Source organism: Staurois parvus, unplaced genomic scaffold, assembly GCF_062004578.1.
Source record: "Staurois parvus isolate SC_StPar_1 unplaced genomic scaffold, SC_StPar_1.0 ptg000669l, whole genome shotgun sequence".
NCBI classification, from domain to species: domain Eukaryota; kingdom Metazoa; phylum Chordata; class Amphibia; order Anura; family Ranidae; genus Staurois; species Staurois parvus.
Window position 1 is genome coordinate 1,762,501 of NW_028318465.1, and position 17,367 is coordinate 1,779,867.

Below are 17,367 nucleotides of genomic sequence, written 5' to 3' on the forward strand. Positions count from 1 at the left end.
CAGTGCCAGACAAATAAATTCTTTAAAAATCATACAATGTGATTTCCTGAATTTATTTTTTAAATTCTGTCTCTCAGAGTGGGACTGTACCTACAATGTGAATTTCAGACCTCTCCATGATTTCTAAGTGGGAGAACTTGCACAATCGCAGGGTGTTCAAAAACTTCTGTTCCTCACTGTAAAAGCATGTGTGCATAATATGACTTTTCTAAAAAAAAAAAAAACACACCAAAAACAAAAAAAACATAATTTTTTAAATGTTACACTTCTGAAAGATATTTATTTCCATTATTGCTATTATTAAATGGAGACCTCTACATAAATGTTTGGTCTCAACTTGAGTTACTATTCTATATTAAACAAGCAAATGTAGCCAAAGTCAAGTGTCTTTGTTGAACTGTATGTGCTTTGCAATTTAACTGGGTGCCCAATGAAACATTCCCATATCTCTTATTAGCAGCAGACCCAAACAGTCCACAAAAAGCAAGTTCAAGATTAACATTCAAATTTATTGATAAAAGCTAATGGTGATCCCTCCAGAAACCACTCCTCCTCTTGACATGTTTTCCCAGATTATTCTTAGTCTTGTAGTACTAGAATGTGCCTTGTTACAGCTCACTCGGTTAAAATGGACATGTTCTTGGTTTATGTAGAGGCTTTTCCTTGTGCATAGAACAAATAATGATATACAGTATTTGTGTGAAGAAAGCTCTATAACCTAAAGACCTTTATTGTTAATGTAAAGCTCAACCTAGCCTTATTACAGCAAATGTATATTTAAGTTAGTGCACTGAATTCCACTGACCACTGCCTTTTTGTGCTGGATTCTCAATCCCATGTGTGAGAAAGTAGTAGTTTTGAAGTATTTATTTACTCTTTTATCTGGCTTTTGTTAATCTTTAAATTTTCTTTTTCAAACAGAATAGATGCCAAGGTGCCATCTTTGATTTGATCACCCAACAAGCATTTGATATAATCATCATGATTCTCATCTGTCTGAACATGGTCACCATGATGGTGGAAACAGATGATCAGAGTGAATATGCTGAGAACGTCCTGTACTGGGTTAACGTGGTTTTTATTGTCTTTTTTACCTCGGAGTGTGTGTTGAAGCTGTTTGCACTGAGACATTACTACTTTACCATCGGATGGAATATTTTTGACTTTGTTGTAGTAATTCTTTCTATCGTTGGTAAGTGTGGTATTTTTGATAAATCTAGGAATATATATATGCAGAATGACAGCATATCAGAACTTTCACTTTAAGAACTCAGGGCAAAACACTGTTTAGTAGTTCATATTCAGCTTTAATCCTTTAAAGACCTTAGACATATCCTGCCCCTGAAATCACTTTTACAGGACTTCAAAGCCCTTATTTGTGACCCCACCCCCCTTCCAGATTCTTGTTCTCTCAAGAGAATCACAGTAAATGATGGAGAGCTGGACATTGAGAAACATCTATACCCCAATGTCCTCTGCAGAGTGTACACATGAAAGCACTGAGCTCTGAGTACTTAGCTGTAAATATCCAAGCTGCAAAGCCAGGTAAACAGTTGACTGAGCACAGTCTGTGCTTGATCAGCTGGAGCTGGGGGCAGGACAGACATTAGACCTCTGAGGTCTTTATAAAGCGTACCTGTCATCTGCACAGTGCTATTACATAGAGGGCTTGTTAGCCCTCATGTATTAGAAATAAAGGTAAGTGAAAGAATACAATTCAAAAATATTAAAATGTTATGTGGGGAAAATAATTATTTGATCCCCTGCAGATTTTGTAAGTTTGTCCAATTACAAAGAAATGAAGGGTCTATAATTTTTATCAGAGGTATATTTTAGAGGATAGAGACAGAATATCAACCAAAAATCCAGGAAAAACACATGATACAAATGTTATAAATTGTGTTGCCGTTCAGTGAGTAAAAAAAATATTTAACCCCCTACCAACCAATAATAATTCCGGCTCCCACAGACTGGCTATGTGCTTATGTGGTACACAGATTAGTCCTGTTAATTTAAGAAGTTGCTCCTAATGACAACTTGATATGTGTTTAAAAGACACCTTTCCACAGAATCTCCTTTTTTCGTTCAAACCTCATCATCATCATGGGCTAGACCAAAGAACTGTCAAAGGACATTAGGGATAAGATTGTAGGACCTGCACAAGGCTGGAATGGGTTACAAGACCATCAGCAATAAGGCTGGTGAGAAAGAGACAACTGTTGAAGCGATTATTCGCAAATGGCAGAAATACAAGATAACCATCAATTGCCCTTGGTCTGGAGCTCCATGCAAGATTTCGCCATGTGATAAGGATGATCATGAGGCAAGTGAGTGATCAACCCAGAACTACACAGGAGGAGTTTGTGAATGATCTCAAGGCAGTTGAGACCACAGTCACCAAATAAACCATTGGTAACACATTGTGCTGCCATGGATTGATATCCTGCAGTGCTTGCAAGGTCCCCATCCTCAAGAAGGCTTATGTACAGGCCCGTCTGAAGTTTGCCATAGAACATCTAAATGATTCAGAGAAGGATTGAGAGAGTGCGGTGGTCAGATGAGACCAAAATTGAGCTCTTTGGCATTAACTCGACTTGCTTTGTTTGGAGGAAGAAAAATGCTGACTATGACCCTAAGAACACATTCTCTACAGTCAAGCATGGAGGTGGAAACATTATGATTTGGGTCTGTTTCTGCAAAAGGTAGAGGCTGACTTTGCCACATTGAGGGGCCAATGGACAGGGCCATGTATTATAAAATGTTGGATGAGAACCTTCTGCCCTCAGCTAGAACACTAAAGATGGGTCATAGATGGGTCTTCCAGCATGACAATTACCCAAAACATACTGTCAAGGCAACAATGAAGTGGCTAAAGAAGAACCACATTAAGATCATGGAGTGGCCTAGCCAGTCTCTACACCTTAATCCTATAGAAAATTTATGGAGGGAGCTTCGATTTGCCAGGTGACAGCCAAGAAACCTTAAGGATTTAGAGACGATCTGTAAAGAGTGGACCAAAATTCCTTCTGAGATGTGTGCAAACCTGGGAACCAACTACAAGAAACACCTCTGTGCTTACCAACAAGGGTTTCTCCCTAATAAGTCATGTTTTACTTGGGGATAAAATACTTGTGTTACTCACTGAACTGCAACTCAATTTAAAACATTTGTATCATGTATTGTATTGTGTTCTGGATTTGTGGTTGATATGATAAAAATTATAAACCTTTATTTCTTTGTAAGTAAACTTACAAAATCTGCAGGGGAACAAATAATTAATTTCCCCACTTTATGTAAACAGTGTTTGCACAACACATATTGGGTATAGTAGTAAATGCTGGAGTGAGAGAAATAATTGCAGGTCCCTCATTTATGGTTAACTCTGAACTAATGAATTGTAAAGGCAGCCTTGCCTATTGATAATTTTGAGTTCTGCAATTTTTTGCAGTTTTTGAGGCTTGACATATTTCATATTTATTTACTTGACACAACCTAATCTTTAGTTTTGTACAAAAAAATGGGAATTATATTTGTGCACACTAAAATTAATTCATTCATTTTTACTGAAAATATAAATTTGATAAACAGCTACACTATATTGCCAAAAGTATTGGGATGCCTGCCTTTACACGCACATGAACTTTAATGGCATCCCAGTCTTAGTCCGTAGGGTTCTATATTGAGTTGGCCCACCCTTTGCAGCAATAACAGCTTCAATTCTTCTGGGAAGGCTGTCCACAAGGTTTAGGAGTGTCTATTGGAATGTTTGACCATTCTTCCAGAAGAGCATTTGTGTGGTCAAACACTGATGTCGAACAAGAAGGCCTGGCTCGCACTCTCCTCTCTAATTCCCAAAGGTATTCTTTTGGGTTGAGGTTAGGACTCTGCACAGGCCAGTTAAGTTCCTGCACCCCAAACTCGCTCATCCATGTCTTTATGGACCTTGCTTTGTGCATTGGTGCACAGCCTTGTTGGAACAAGAAGGGGCCATCCCCAAACTGTTTCCACAAAGTTGGGAGCATGAAATTGTCCAAAATATCTAGGTATGCTGATGCCTTAAGAGTTCCCTTCACTGGAACTAAGGGGTCAAGCCCAACCCCTGAAAAACAACCCCACACCATAATCCCCCCTCCAACAAACTTACATTTGGCACAGTGCAGTCAGGTAAGTACTGTTCTCCTGGCAGGCACCAAACCCAGACATGTCCATCGGATTGCCCGACAGAAAAGCGTGATTCATGACTCCAGAGAACACGTCTCCACTGCTCTAGAGTTCAGTGGCAGCGTGCTTTATATCACTTCATCTGACGCTTTGCATTGCACTTGGTGATGAAATCTTGGATGCAGCTGCTCAGCCATGGAAACCCATTTCATGAAGCTCTCTATGCATTGTTGTGCTAATCTGAAGGCCACACGAAGTTTGGAAGTCTTTAGCTAGTAACTTTGCAGACGGTGACTTATGCGCACTGTGCGCTTCAGCCTGAGCTGACCCCACTCTGTAATTTTATGTGGCGTACCACTTTGTGACTGCATTGCTGTTGTTCCCAGTTGCTTCACCTTTGTTATAATACCACTAACAGTTGACTGTGGTATTTAGTAGCAAGGAAATTTCACGGTTGGACTTATTGCACAGGTGGCAACCTATCACGGTACCACGCTTGAATTCACTGAGCTCCTGAGAACGACTCATTCTTTCACAAATGTTTGTAGAAGAGAAGCTGTCTGCATGCCTAGATGCTTGATGTTGTGCACCTGTGGCCATGGAGGTGATCGGAACACTTGAATCCAATGATTTGGAGGGGTTCCCCAATACTTTTGGCAATATAGTGCATGTAAATATCATGCAGCATAGACATTTGCAGCTACCATCTTTTTTTCTAAAGTGCTTTTGTTTTCAGAAAATATTCAAGCTTTTGTGTGTTTTACGTAATTGTGGCAAACTGTTTAATAGTTATCTATGAATTTTGCTATTGGATTAATTAACTGGCCAAAAGAAAATTTTAAACTTTAGGCCTATAGAAGAAAAAGAAAACACCAGAAAATGACCTGCTAACGTAAGCTTCAGGCAGCAAACTAGCCACTACACTCAGTATAGTTCTGTCCAACAGTTATACCCCTGCCCTTCATTCACATCTACAGGGATAAGTAAACTACAGAAAAAGCAGACTGTTAAAAGCTAATAATATGCAACTTTTCTTTACTCATTCTGTCTATCATAATGGGAGTCTAGCATAATGGGAGTTCAGTTGACCTCTAGACAACTGCCAGGTCACTCGTTCAGTTGCAGCCTACAGCTTGGATGCCTACTGCTTCTTTGATGCTATCCTTCTACTTCTACTGTTATCTTCTTCCTAGGGTTTCCCCACAACTTTCTTCCTAAGCCAGTCCAGGCAGTTTATTTTTTGTCATCATACTTACAAACTTAAAGTAAAGCTGCACCATCTTTATTATGGCTTGTAGAGGGGATGCATTCTATGCAATGATATTAGAAAAGAATTCAGGCACCTCCTTGCGGTTTAGATGATCTTTATTACCATTCACAAATCACGTGATTAATGGGACACACACACACCTTATATTCCCACTCAGTCTGGCTGCACCAGTGTGCATTCTTTATCATTCACAAACTCACATCATAACATTACCTGTAGTTAATTTTAATCATTTAAACCTAATGTACCCATTACCTTAGCTTATTAAATCCAATTTGCGTCCGTCCATTTTAAATAACTGAAGCCCACGGTTTCTACCTTATTGCTTTTTTGGGAACCATTTATAAATATATTAAAGTCAAAACAATGGTTTCACCCCCTTATATGATCAGTCCTTCTTGAGGCCCAATATCTCATCAAATCACACACACTTCAAGATATAGGTCCAATCTTCACAAACCTTTTTCTCAATATACAGTAAATCTTTATCATATCCTTGCAACAATCATCTGTTTTTAAATCATCCGACAATCAGAATTTTCTTTCTTTTATTATTGTGCCTCAATGGTCAAACTTGGCCATAGCATATAGCAGATTCAACACAAATAACTTAATAATGAAACAAATATTTGTGGCTGTAGTTTTCCTATAACTGTTTTTTATTAAAATGCTTTCTTCAATTTGTATCTGAAGATCAATAAATATAATTCTTGTCCCCTATTAAATTATGGAAGAACTGTGTGTTTAGCTTATTGTTGTTGAAATAGGTAATTAAATCCTGACAAATTTTACCTCTCCCACCCCAGATTACCAGGACATCCACATAATTTCACATTTTAATTTTATTTAGAAAGAGATTAGGAACTGAATATATAATTCCTCCCTCCCAGTTTGCAACAAATTTAAATATGTGAGAGTCACATATATGCCAATCACTGTTTCTGAGAGCTGCTGGCACCAGTAATCAAAATGGACAGCGTTATGGGTCAATACATTCCTTAAATAGTTACAATTAAGGCATATGTCTCTTCTTTTCCTTTAGTTCATAAATAATATTACTTTGCCTGGATATCCATTTAATGTTTAGGTGTCAACACACAATCCACATATTATAATAAAAGTTCCATATATGCATGTTTTGGGGAATGCCTTGTAGCGGTAATTAATACCCCCAATGGAAAATCCCAAAATTATTTCTCACCTAATTTTTGTCTAAAGCAGTCTTTTTCTAACGCTTCACATTCAGTGTGGGGAGTTCTGGAATGAGACCTTTGTCACTGTTTGGGTTCCTAAAGCACACAGAATTATCTATCTTCACGTGATAAAAGGTAATGCTTCTCTTTATTGTCTGCATACATCACAAATCACAGCAAAACCGTTTGCAACAATCATGACCCTGGGGTCCCTACCGTTTGAGCAACTACTGATACTTGTGATTGCACAGTTAGGAGTTCAGCATTTGGCCAAGTCAAGAGACATTCTTTGTTTCATGGTGTTGAGTTCTGTTGTTTTTGTCATTTGATCCTTGTATACAACACAGTAAAGATAAGTATTACATTTTATAATCTGCTACTGCAGAGTTTTTTTGTTAAGAAATATTTTCCTTTAAGAGGTCAGTACATTGAGGTTCTTTCTGATACTCATTGCATTCCATCTCCTTTGGCTGAATACAACTTCCATAACACAGAGCTGTAGGTGTTAGGACAATTATAGGACACTTTTTTTATTAGGGTTCTCTATAATGTGCACCTGTGTACAGACTATGGACATTATAATATTAATATAGTCATACCCCCCAAAAGTCCTGGATTGGGCGTGACTTTCCTGCATTTCACCTTTGTCCCACGGTCCTGGTGTACAGGGACTTTGTCCCGCATTATCTTTTTTTTTTTATATAATAACTTCCAGCCAAGCAGGACCTGCAGTAGTGTGAATAGTGTGGACATCTAGCACAGCCAGGGATTGACAGGCAAGCCATTGGAGCTTGCAGCCGCAATGAGAGAGAGTGTGCAGCTGTCAACTCCAAATTGTGATGTTGGGGCCAATATGCGTTTCAGGGGCTCCGCCCCCATTGCCAAGCAAGCACTGTATAAACAAACAACTGTCATTTTATACATTGCTGGACAGGAAAGACGGTGACAAGGGGCAGGACCAATTGGAACAACTGCATGTGCACCCACAGCGGTGTAGAATAAACCTGAATTATACACTGATGTGGGTGCACATGCAGTAGTTTCGATTGGCGCTGCCCCTTGCCATCTTTCTTCTGGTTGGCACTGTATAAATGCCGGCTGTTTCCCTATGAATAGGTTGTTTTTAAAAGGAGACGGAGCCCCTGAAATGCATATCGGCCCTGCCCATCTCCATCCTCAGAGGTTGGACTTGACAGCTGCACTCTCTCTCATTCCAGCTGTACCCCCACCAGCTTGTTCCCCAATCCCTGGTTGTGCTAGATGTTCACATTGCTGCAGGTCCTGCTCGGCTGCACTCATTTGTTTTCCATCTGATGCCTGCATTCTTGCCTTGGCTCCTGTATGCTATTAATCAAGATTTTAGAATGTAAGTGTGTGTTTAATTGGTGTCTTTGCATACGCCGTACAGACCTGACAACAGGGAGTTTTACAGCCACTGGGATTCCTGCCTGTCAGGTGGAAGCAGTCAGTCTGCTGTTGCCAATTGCTTCCACAGCCCCAGGCAATGGTGCCCCCCCCCCCGCACGGGCGCACACCCGCTCTGTAACCGGTCTCTGCTTGCACTTCTGCGGGCCCAGGAAGAACCTTGGCAGGTGCTAGCGGGTGGAGGGGAGAGAGGAGAATGGACGCTCCCTTTCTTTGTGTGACCTGGAAGCCCACGTCCATGATGTCAATTTTGGGTCTCAGCTGTCACTTTCCCTGCTAGAATATCCATTTGCAGTGCAATACATCTAATAGATCACAGAGTAGACATGCAGGGTCTTTTAGACCCTGCATGTCTAAAAGAGATTAAAGAAAAAAATCATCACAGAGGAAAAAAAAAAGTTAAGTAAAAAAAAATGTTTTTCTTGTAAAAAAAAATTAAGTTACACCCAACCAAATAACCTCCCCATCCAATATGCCCACGCATGAAAACGTCAGTTGCGAAACATGTTACATATCACTGCGCACGCCGGAGTGAGAGCAATAAGAATAGCACTAGACCTGCTCTGTAATGCTAAACTGATATAGGGGCTTTTGAAGTGTCGTCTGTACAAAATATAGGGTACTAAAGTTTGATGCAATTTTATAGGTGCACACAAATTTTTTATTTTAATAAAAGTTTGGGTAATTTATTGCATTTGTTTGCCATAACATTTGTGACGTAAAAAATTGGAACCACCACTATTTTGTTCTCTAGGTTGTCTGCTTTCAGAAAATATATGTTTGGAGTTTTTGTGTAATTTTCAGGCCTAAAATTATTTTTTAAACGTGTGCAAAAAATGCAAAAATGGCTCTGGCAGTAAAAGGGTTAAAGGATATCTGTACTTTACACTTATCCTATAAATTTTGCCACCCGCTCTCAGTAACACCTCCCTTCCCCCAAGCCTCAGACATCCTTGCTATTTGGTTGCTGAGAGCCACAGAGCCTCTCAATTGTAACTATTCCAGTTGGCATGATTCTTCTAGGCATGAATGGAAGAATTCCTTTCAATTCTGTCAATGGCTTTCCTGTAGGAATGAATGAAGGGGTGGGGAGTTTTATCCAATGCATAACTTTAACTTTGAGTAAATAATGCTTCCCTCTTAGGCAGCATTTCCAATATGTGTGAATCACAGACTGTAAACTGTATGTATTTCTGCCTTGTGTGTATTTATTTATTTGCCCAGTCTTCAAAAACTCCCTCAGTCTAGACCCCTAGTACTGCTTTTCCACATGAAAAAATAGAAATGTTAATGTATCAGAACATCCTTCAAGTAAGCTTTAAAATTGCACTAAACTCGGTTTAAAAATAAAACATTCTATTCAAGTATGAATTCTAAAAAAGGACCTTCTATAGCTCTCAGCCTCCTCCATAAGCTCCGAATTAAAGTGGTTCTAAAGGCTCAAGATTTTTTTACCTTTCTGCATTTTGTGCATGAAGGTAAACCTTCTCTGGGCAACAGTCCCCCATTACTCACCTAAGCCCCCCTCGATCCAGTGATGTGCACTGGAGCCTCAGCTATCCCGGGACTCCCTCTCCTCATTGGCTGAGACAAAAGTGGGAGCCACTTGCTCACTGCTGTCAATCACAGCCAGTGAGCCAATAAGAAGAGAGGGGGTGGGGCCAGGCTGCTCTGTGTGTGTGAATGGATACATGGAGTAGCGGGTGCCCCCATAGCAAGCTGCTTGCTGTGGGAGCACCTGACAGGAGTGAGGGGCCCGGAGAGCCTGCCGGGTGGACCTGAGAAGAGGAAGATCCAGGCTGCTCTGTGCAAAACCACTACACACAGCAGGTAAGTATAGATGTTTATTATTAAATAAAAGCCTTTGGAATCACTTTCATTTCTTTTTCATTCATCTGACTACTACATTCATTCTCCATGGTCCTACTGTATGTAGGAATGTAGCCACCCTCTCTTGCTAGCTCCTGAGATAGAGTATTAGATTTGTAGTGTGCATAGAGCAATGCATATGACTACAGCTAATGAGCACTGCTTATTCCGAATAGAACAGGGGAAAAGGAGAAGTTTTGGAGCTCAGAGAATGTTACAAAGAGGCAGAAAAACACAGTAAAAAAAAGTAATGAAAAAATAAGGGACATTAAGTAGTGGACATGTTTGGATTATTTTGGAGAGTGAAACAATTGAGTACTGTCCGTGATACTTTTTTTATTTGCACTAACATACAATTTTGAGGACAAGCTTTCGGGGAATGTCCCTTTCTTTAGGTCCAAGCAATCACGGACAGTACTCAATTGTTTCTGTCACAAATGCACTAATACGGCTACAATCACCTCAAGCAAATTTGGAGAGTAAAGAAATTGTTTAGTGCCGCTTTAACATTTGAGGACCATGTTTAAAAAAAAAAAAAAAAAGTGGAAAAGTTTGTTCAGTTCTTTTGTTCTACAATTTTACCTTATATGCGTTTTCAAAAAATTAATTGAATTAAAAATGTGAATGTTTCTGCAATTTATATTATGTACTAAGTGGTCCATTTTCTTCCCTAGGTATGTTTCTGGCTGATTTGATTGAAAAGTACTTTGTGTCCCCAACACTCTTCAGAGTCATACGTTTGGCTCGTATTGGTCGTATACTTCGCTTAATCAAAGGAGCCAAAGGAATTCGAACCCTGCTTTTTGCCTTAATGATGTCCTTGCCGGCCTTGTTTAATATCGGCCTGCTACTGTTTCTCGTTATGTTTATATTTTCAATATTTGGAATGTCGAACTTTGCTTACGTAAAGAAAGAAGCAGGGATAGATGACATGTTCAACTTTGAAACATTTGGCAATAGCATGATTTGTTTATTTCAGATCACTACCTCTGCTGGCTGGGATGGCTTGTTATTACCCATCTTAAACCGCCCCCCAGACTGTGATCCTAAGAAGGAGAACCCAGGAAGTCCAATGCAAGGTGATTGCGGAAACCCCTCTGTAGGAATCTTTTTCTTTGTCAGCTATATCATCATCTCCTTTCTCATAGTGGTAAACATGTATATTGCTATAATCCTAGAAAATTTTAGTGTTGCCACAGAAGAGAGCGCAGATCCTCTAAGTGAGGATGACTTTGAAACATTTTATGAAATATGGGAGAAATTTGATCCCGATGCCACCCAATTTATCCAGTTCAGTAAACTCACAGATTTTGCTGATGCCTTGGAGCATCCATTGAGAGTTCCTAAGCCAAACACTATTGAACTTATTGCCATGGATTTGCCTATGGTGAGTGGTGACAGAATCCATTGTTTAGATATCCTCTTTGCCTTTACTAAACGTGTGCTTGGAGAGAGCGGGGAGCTAGATATGTTACGACAGCAAATGGAAGAGCGCTTTGTAGCTTCCAACCCTTCAAAAGTGTCTTATGAGCCCATCACCACTACGCTCAGGCGCAAACAGGAGGATGTATCAGCTGTGGTTATACAGCAGGCCTACAGACGCCATTTAACAAAACGAGGCTTTGTTTGTAGAAAACCTTCCTCAACTAAAATGGAAAATGGTGGAACAAATATGGACAGAAAAGAAGGGACCCCTTCTACAGCATCGCTTCCATCGTATGACAGTGTAACTAAACCTGAAAAGGAAAAACAAGAGAGAATACAAGAAGCAATGAGAGAAAGAGCAAAAAGACAAAAATCTGTCAGGGAATCCAAGTGTTGAAAAAAAATGTTAATATTTCTCATTTGCAAGCAAAAGATTGTTTACAAATTTAATAATTATATCAATGCAGATCAGCTATGGAGACACTTATCTGAAGATCAATACCAAACAATCTGCTTATTATGACATTGTTGCATTTTAAGGCAGTGAATCACCACCTGGTTAAAGGACAAAAACAAGGAAGTTGTACTGCATGTCTCCCATCAATCAATGCAACTTAGGAGAAATGACCAGAGCTGCAAGGAATAGTCCAATTCCAGGGCAGCCAGATGGAGTTTATTTTCTCATATTATTCTGAAAAAAAATCAGAAAAAGCACCACTTAGGGATGTGATTATTCAAGCAAAACTATATTTGCAATGTTACCTTAGTCAAGCAGCAAAACAAGACAAAATAAAAAAAAATCACAAAAAATCTGGGAAAATTTAAAAAAAGAAAAAAAAACAACTTAACATTAAGCCCATGCCACATGTCACAATTTATTTGATATACCTGCATAATTTTTCTACATGGGCTTCATGTGATTCGGGAGATGGGAAAATTGGGTTATTTTTCTGGCTGAAGGGCGTTTCCTCAGGCCAATTCCAAAAAGAAAAAAAATTAAATAAATTGTGCTCGTTCAATGCATAGAAATGACTTGCATGATGGCATGCTGTGATCAGGAATCATGCATGAAGACTCATAAAACACAAAACATCAGTTCTCTGTCCACTGCAGTGGGATAGCCGTAAGTTTGAGGCACTCCACTGAATACTGAACACTATATCTGGAGGCAACTTAATATATACCCTTCACCAATATTTACCAAATCTTCAAACTTTTACACGTCATGGTTAGGGATTAAAGCAAGACAGAAAGATTTGTGTATGTTTATTAATGATTCTTTAAATAACATCACTTTTGCACATATTACAAACAAAATGAAAAAAAAAAAAGAAACTAGTTGCTGCTTAAGGTTTCCTTTACTGGGGTACTATAAAAATAGTAATAAAAAAAAAACAAACAAGAAAATAGCTTCTAATATACTATGTCACTGTAAACCAAAATCTAGGGCTTATGAAATTCTGCTTTTTGTATTTTACAATGTTTTTAGTCTTCATTCTACAGAGGGCATATATTTAGCAGAAGCAAAGCTGCAATATTTAGAAAAGCCTTTAATTGACAGAGTAAAGATCATGGCACTGGGATGTGTTTTTTGCAATTTGCTTATACTTTTGTATAGGCATTGTTCTCAGAAAATGATAGTTTTGTTTCGCTTGGGACAATTCACAGCTTAGCACTTTATATGGCATGTTTCACTTTGTCCTCAACTTTGAGTTGTATTTCTTTTTCTTTATTTTTTATGTTTTTTTCTTACAAAAATGTATTTGCCACCATGTTTATAGTGGCAAATTTGATAATGGTCAGAATAAAAGGTATAGTTCAAATGATGAGTTTTAGGGTCCTGAAGTGTAAAAATGCATTGTGAGATGAGTTTTAACACATTTTATAGCATACCACTGAGGAACATTTGTTTACACTTTTTTTTTTTCTTCATTTCATTACATTTCAGTGTTTTTTTTGTTTTTTTTTTTACTACAAGTATTAACAATGACTAAGAATGTTAGAGACCTGAAAATTAAGAATGTGTTATAATTTTTTTATATTCATTTTTAAGTATGGTTTGACACCTGGCTGGTGCTGCAGTAACATTATGCAAAAAAATGAAAGCTTGCTGTGTTCTGTATTTTATTAGCTCATGCTGCTGAAAATGCTATGGAATCGTGTGGTGTAAATGTGGTTGAAGAAGAAAGCTGTTTTTGGTGTGGACCAAATTACCTGATATCTAGCCAACACACAGAATGCATGAAATATCATACTGTACACTCATTTGTTACTAGTTCATCACTCGATTTTCTGTTGAAACCCACTTTAACACTTCCAGCCATACCTCTGTGCCAAGAGAAACACTTCCTAGTCAACTCCAAATGCAGTGGCATAGGTGAGCATTAAACTAAGGAAAATCTGAAGAAGGAACAGTTTCTAACTTCATAGTGTGTTTCTATTTATTTCTCTCCATTTACAGCTGAAATAGGATGTATTATATATCAACTCCATACATGTGTACAGGCTACGTTGTAAACAGCACAAAAAGCTGAAAAGTGTGGTTCAACTTTTTAAGAGGATATTATAAATGCTGTAAAATATCATTTTATTTTATTGACTTTTTTTTGTAAATACAGAAAATATGACAAATTAAACAAAATAGCTTCTGGCGTACGCCATTGTCATCTTTATCATTTATTTTCTATTTATTTTTTAAAAAATGCCAGAATGCTTTATCTCAGATGATAATACACCAATAAGATTATGAGTCGTTTATTCTCATTCCAGTGTGCAATAAATACTGACCACTTCTATGCAACATTTGGCTAACCTTCATATAAGTATATTTAAGCTGTGACAAGCCAAGTTGTTTTTATATAGCCACTTGCAACAAATTGCTGAGGCTGGTGATATCACAAAGCTACAATTTTTTGTAGGGTTTCAAACTTTTTTTTTTAATGAAAGGGTCAGTCTACCCAAAACAGATGTTTCAGTTAAAGTTGGTACAGGATCAAACAATGGCTTCTTAGGTCTCTAAGGGTCTGCTGCTATGCAATCTGCTAACCAGAGGTCTTGGCACAGCCTTAAGCTGCAATCATTATGAAGACAAGCAGGATAATTTAATTCCTGCTACATTCTTCATAAATTCTGATTCTGCTCTCAAGCCATGCAATTTTCTTTTGCTGCAGAATAGGACTTATTGTAAAACTAAAGTAATCTAAAAATGCTTGTAAATTAATTAAAAATGCACTGTAGGTAAAACTGTATAACATTATTTAAAAGGAAAAAACAACTTTACTATACTATGTTCATGTTTCTCTCCCTGCGCTGTGCAGTTCCTGTAGACTTTTTGCATGACTTCTTGTGGATATGTGCCCACTTTGGCGGCAGCAGTAGCAGAATGTCAGTTTTACTCCCGTGGCAAAACATGCCAACAAACTAAATATTAGCACAGCTGCCAACTGCTGCAGCCCAACTTTGAAATATGTAGAAAAGGGTGACGACTAAGCTGCTGAACTGAGAAAGCGTTGTCACCCTTGAAAAAGGGCCTGTGGATGCATCTTGCACCAAGTATGATTTAATTGAAAACAAACTATCAAAAAAGTTAATTTTTTTTGACACTGCAGGTACATGTGCCAAAAAATATTCGGTGTTTGGCTTTAGATTCATACTTAATGCTTCTTCAGTGTTCAGAAATGTAGTATCTGAAAAAGTGAAACGCCAAAATAAAGGCAGCATCACGTTGGTGGATCTTGGTGCACAGAGATCTCATCTCTGGAGTCTTATGAAAAGCCATTAAGTGATACAACCTGCTGTACACGTCATTGTTGAGTTGACTGACCCTTTAAGTATATCTTTATCTAAAATATATAGTCCATACAATGTAGTAAGTAAATGAACTGAAGTATCCCGTTTTAATTTCAGAATCATCTAAGCAAATGCTGGCTGCTAGCTTTGTTTGTTTAATCTGTAGGTAGCAGAGTGACGCCATCACCAGCAGTAATGTGGCAGTAAAAAGGCACTGATAAATTTGATGTCTTACTTTTTTGTATGTCTTTAATTTGGGCAAGGGAAGGGGTGATGAAAAATGAAGCTTCACTAAATAAAAAAGTACCAATGCATTGTGTAGTTTGTCATGCACTGTTTCTCCAATATCCAAAAAAGAATGAATCAACTTTGGTGTAAACCTAACATACAACCCTACCCAATACCATATCAGTTGTACATGGTTAGTGAAAAGTTGAAGGGCGCAGTAGCTTCTTTCATTTCTTTAGCACTTCAAGGACAAGATATTCCTATATGAGGATTACCACTTCTTCGTGATTGGCATGGCTGTTACAAAGGAAGATTATAATATTATGACCAATATAAGATTTTTTCATAATGTAGGAGCAAAAAAAAAAAAAATACTGGAATATTGCTGCAAGAGATAAATCTTTATGGTAAGGAGTGAAGCTGATTGGCTATAGGGGAAATCTCTCTGCTGGATACTTAGAGAAAGATAAGCAGGTGATTCAACATACTAATGCATGTCAAAATCTAAAATACTAGCTTTGGGTGGAATTGTAATTTAATAAAATGTACTAATTGAAGTAAAGGCACAGTCAGACAGGGAGAAGAAAAATGGTCTGGGGACAGTATATGCTTTATGTAGGTGCAAGGAGTGTTCGATCAGTGCCACATTGATATAATGTGTGCACAAAGGGACTATACTTGGAAATCCTGAGTATTATTTGTGGTTACCCTTAGACAGCTCAGAGGAACAGAAGATTACAAGTTAGCCTTTTGGCTTGGATATGATTTCATTACCTTCACCACTTATTGTTCTATCACTGCTAATTCCCTGTGCCAATGCCAATGTGTAGCACTAAGGGTACGTTTCCCAACACATAATGCAGTTACCAGCTTAGCAGAAGAATGGTATGTTTGATTCACCCCCCCTTTTGTGGCAAGTGCTGCAATTGTGTCATATCCTCTCCCAACTCTGGAACAAATCTCGCCTTTTCCCCCTACCCATGCAGCTTGGAGGTGCTGTGTTGGGACACAGAATCACCCCAACACAGCCTATCCCGATATTATCAGATACTATCCCATCTCCCTAATGTTATCTAACAAAATATATAGAAAATGCAGATAAAGTCACAGCTTCACAATATGTCACTTCAAGTTGGTGTTATTCCAGCTTCAGGTCCGGTCGCCATCAAGTTCAGATGACAAGCTACTTCAATTTCAAAGTACAAACATGTTTTAATACTTAAGTATTTATCTCCCCCCCACATGAGACATTTTGTCAGCAAATTTTCCCCCATTGCTGACCAAGATTTGACAACACTTAACGAAGTGGTCATCATTCCTTCTCTCATGGTTTGGGAGGAATAGCATACTCAAACCATATCTTTTCCAGACTTTGCCAGTTTGGATCCAAAATGCAGATAAAGTCAGCTTCACAATATGTCCTGTTTTTAAAAAAGTAACCATAAAATGCTTAGGCATTTATCTCACCCCCCCATAGGAGTCATTTGTTTCCAGCAAATTTTCCCCCATTTCTGACCAAGATTTGACAAGACGTATCTAAGTGGGAATCAATCCTTCCCATTTGCAGACAAAATCATCCAACACAGCCTACCCAAATCTTATCTAAAATATATAGAGCAATAGAAAAAAGATTTAAGCCGACCATACATGTATCGCAAATTCACCAGTTCAGCAGGGACCAGTCAAATTTTGATCCATGTATGGGCAAGGTGGTTGTACAGAAGTCGATCTACCATTCGACCTCTGTACAACCATCTATCAGATTTTTGCAGCTCAGTCACCGCTGACAGCTATAGCCGTTAGCGTTGATCAGTGCGTTCTGCTGGCACTCTCAGAATACAAAGGCTTGGTGGGAGGATTTAACTATCCGCAACACGTGTGGGGATGGGGGAAAGAGTCATATTTTCTTCATTCAAACCACTGGTTGAATGGAAAAAAAAATCAACTATGGGCTGTCTTAAACGTCACAGCCCACGGGAAAGATAGGATTATGTAGTTGTCCCTTAA

The 17,367-nt window shown here is 38.5% G+C and overlaps 1 protein-coding gene across 6 annotated transcripts in view; it reads left to right on the forward strand.

Moving 5' to 3' along the window:
* The window catches only part of SCN8A (sodium voltage-gated channel alpha subunit 8), a 226,830-nt gene extending 211,384 nt beyond the window's left edge, over positions 1–15,446 (forward strand). For all 6 annotated transcript variants that reach the window (XM_089652045.1, XM_089652048.1, XM_089652044.1 and 3 more), the window contains 2 exons: positions 922–1,192; positions 10,593–15,446. In XM_089652045.1, coding sequence (XP_089508171.1) covers positions 922–1,192; positions 10,593–11,740 — 1,419 coding nt within the window. In that variant the 3' untranslated portion in view covers positions 11,741–15,446. The remainder of the gene's footprint in view (positions 1–921; positions 1,193–10,592) is intronic.
* The last annotated feature ends 1,921 nt before the right edge of the window (positions 15,447–17,367 follow it).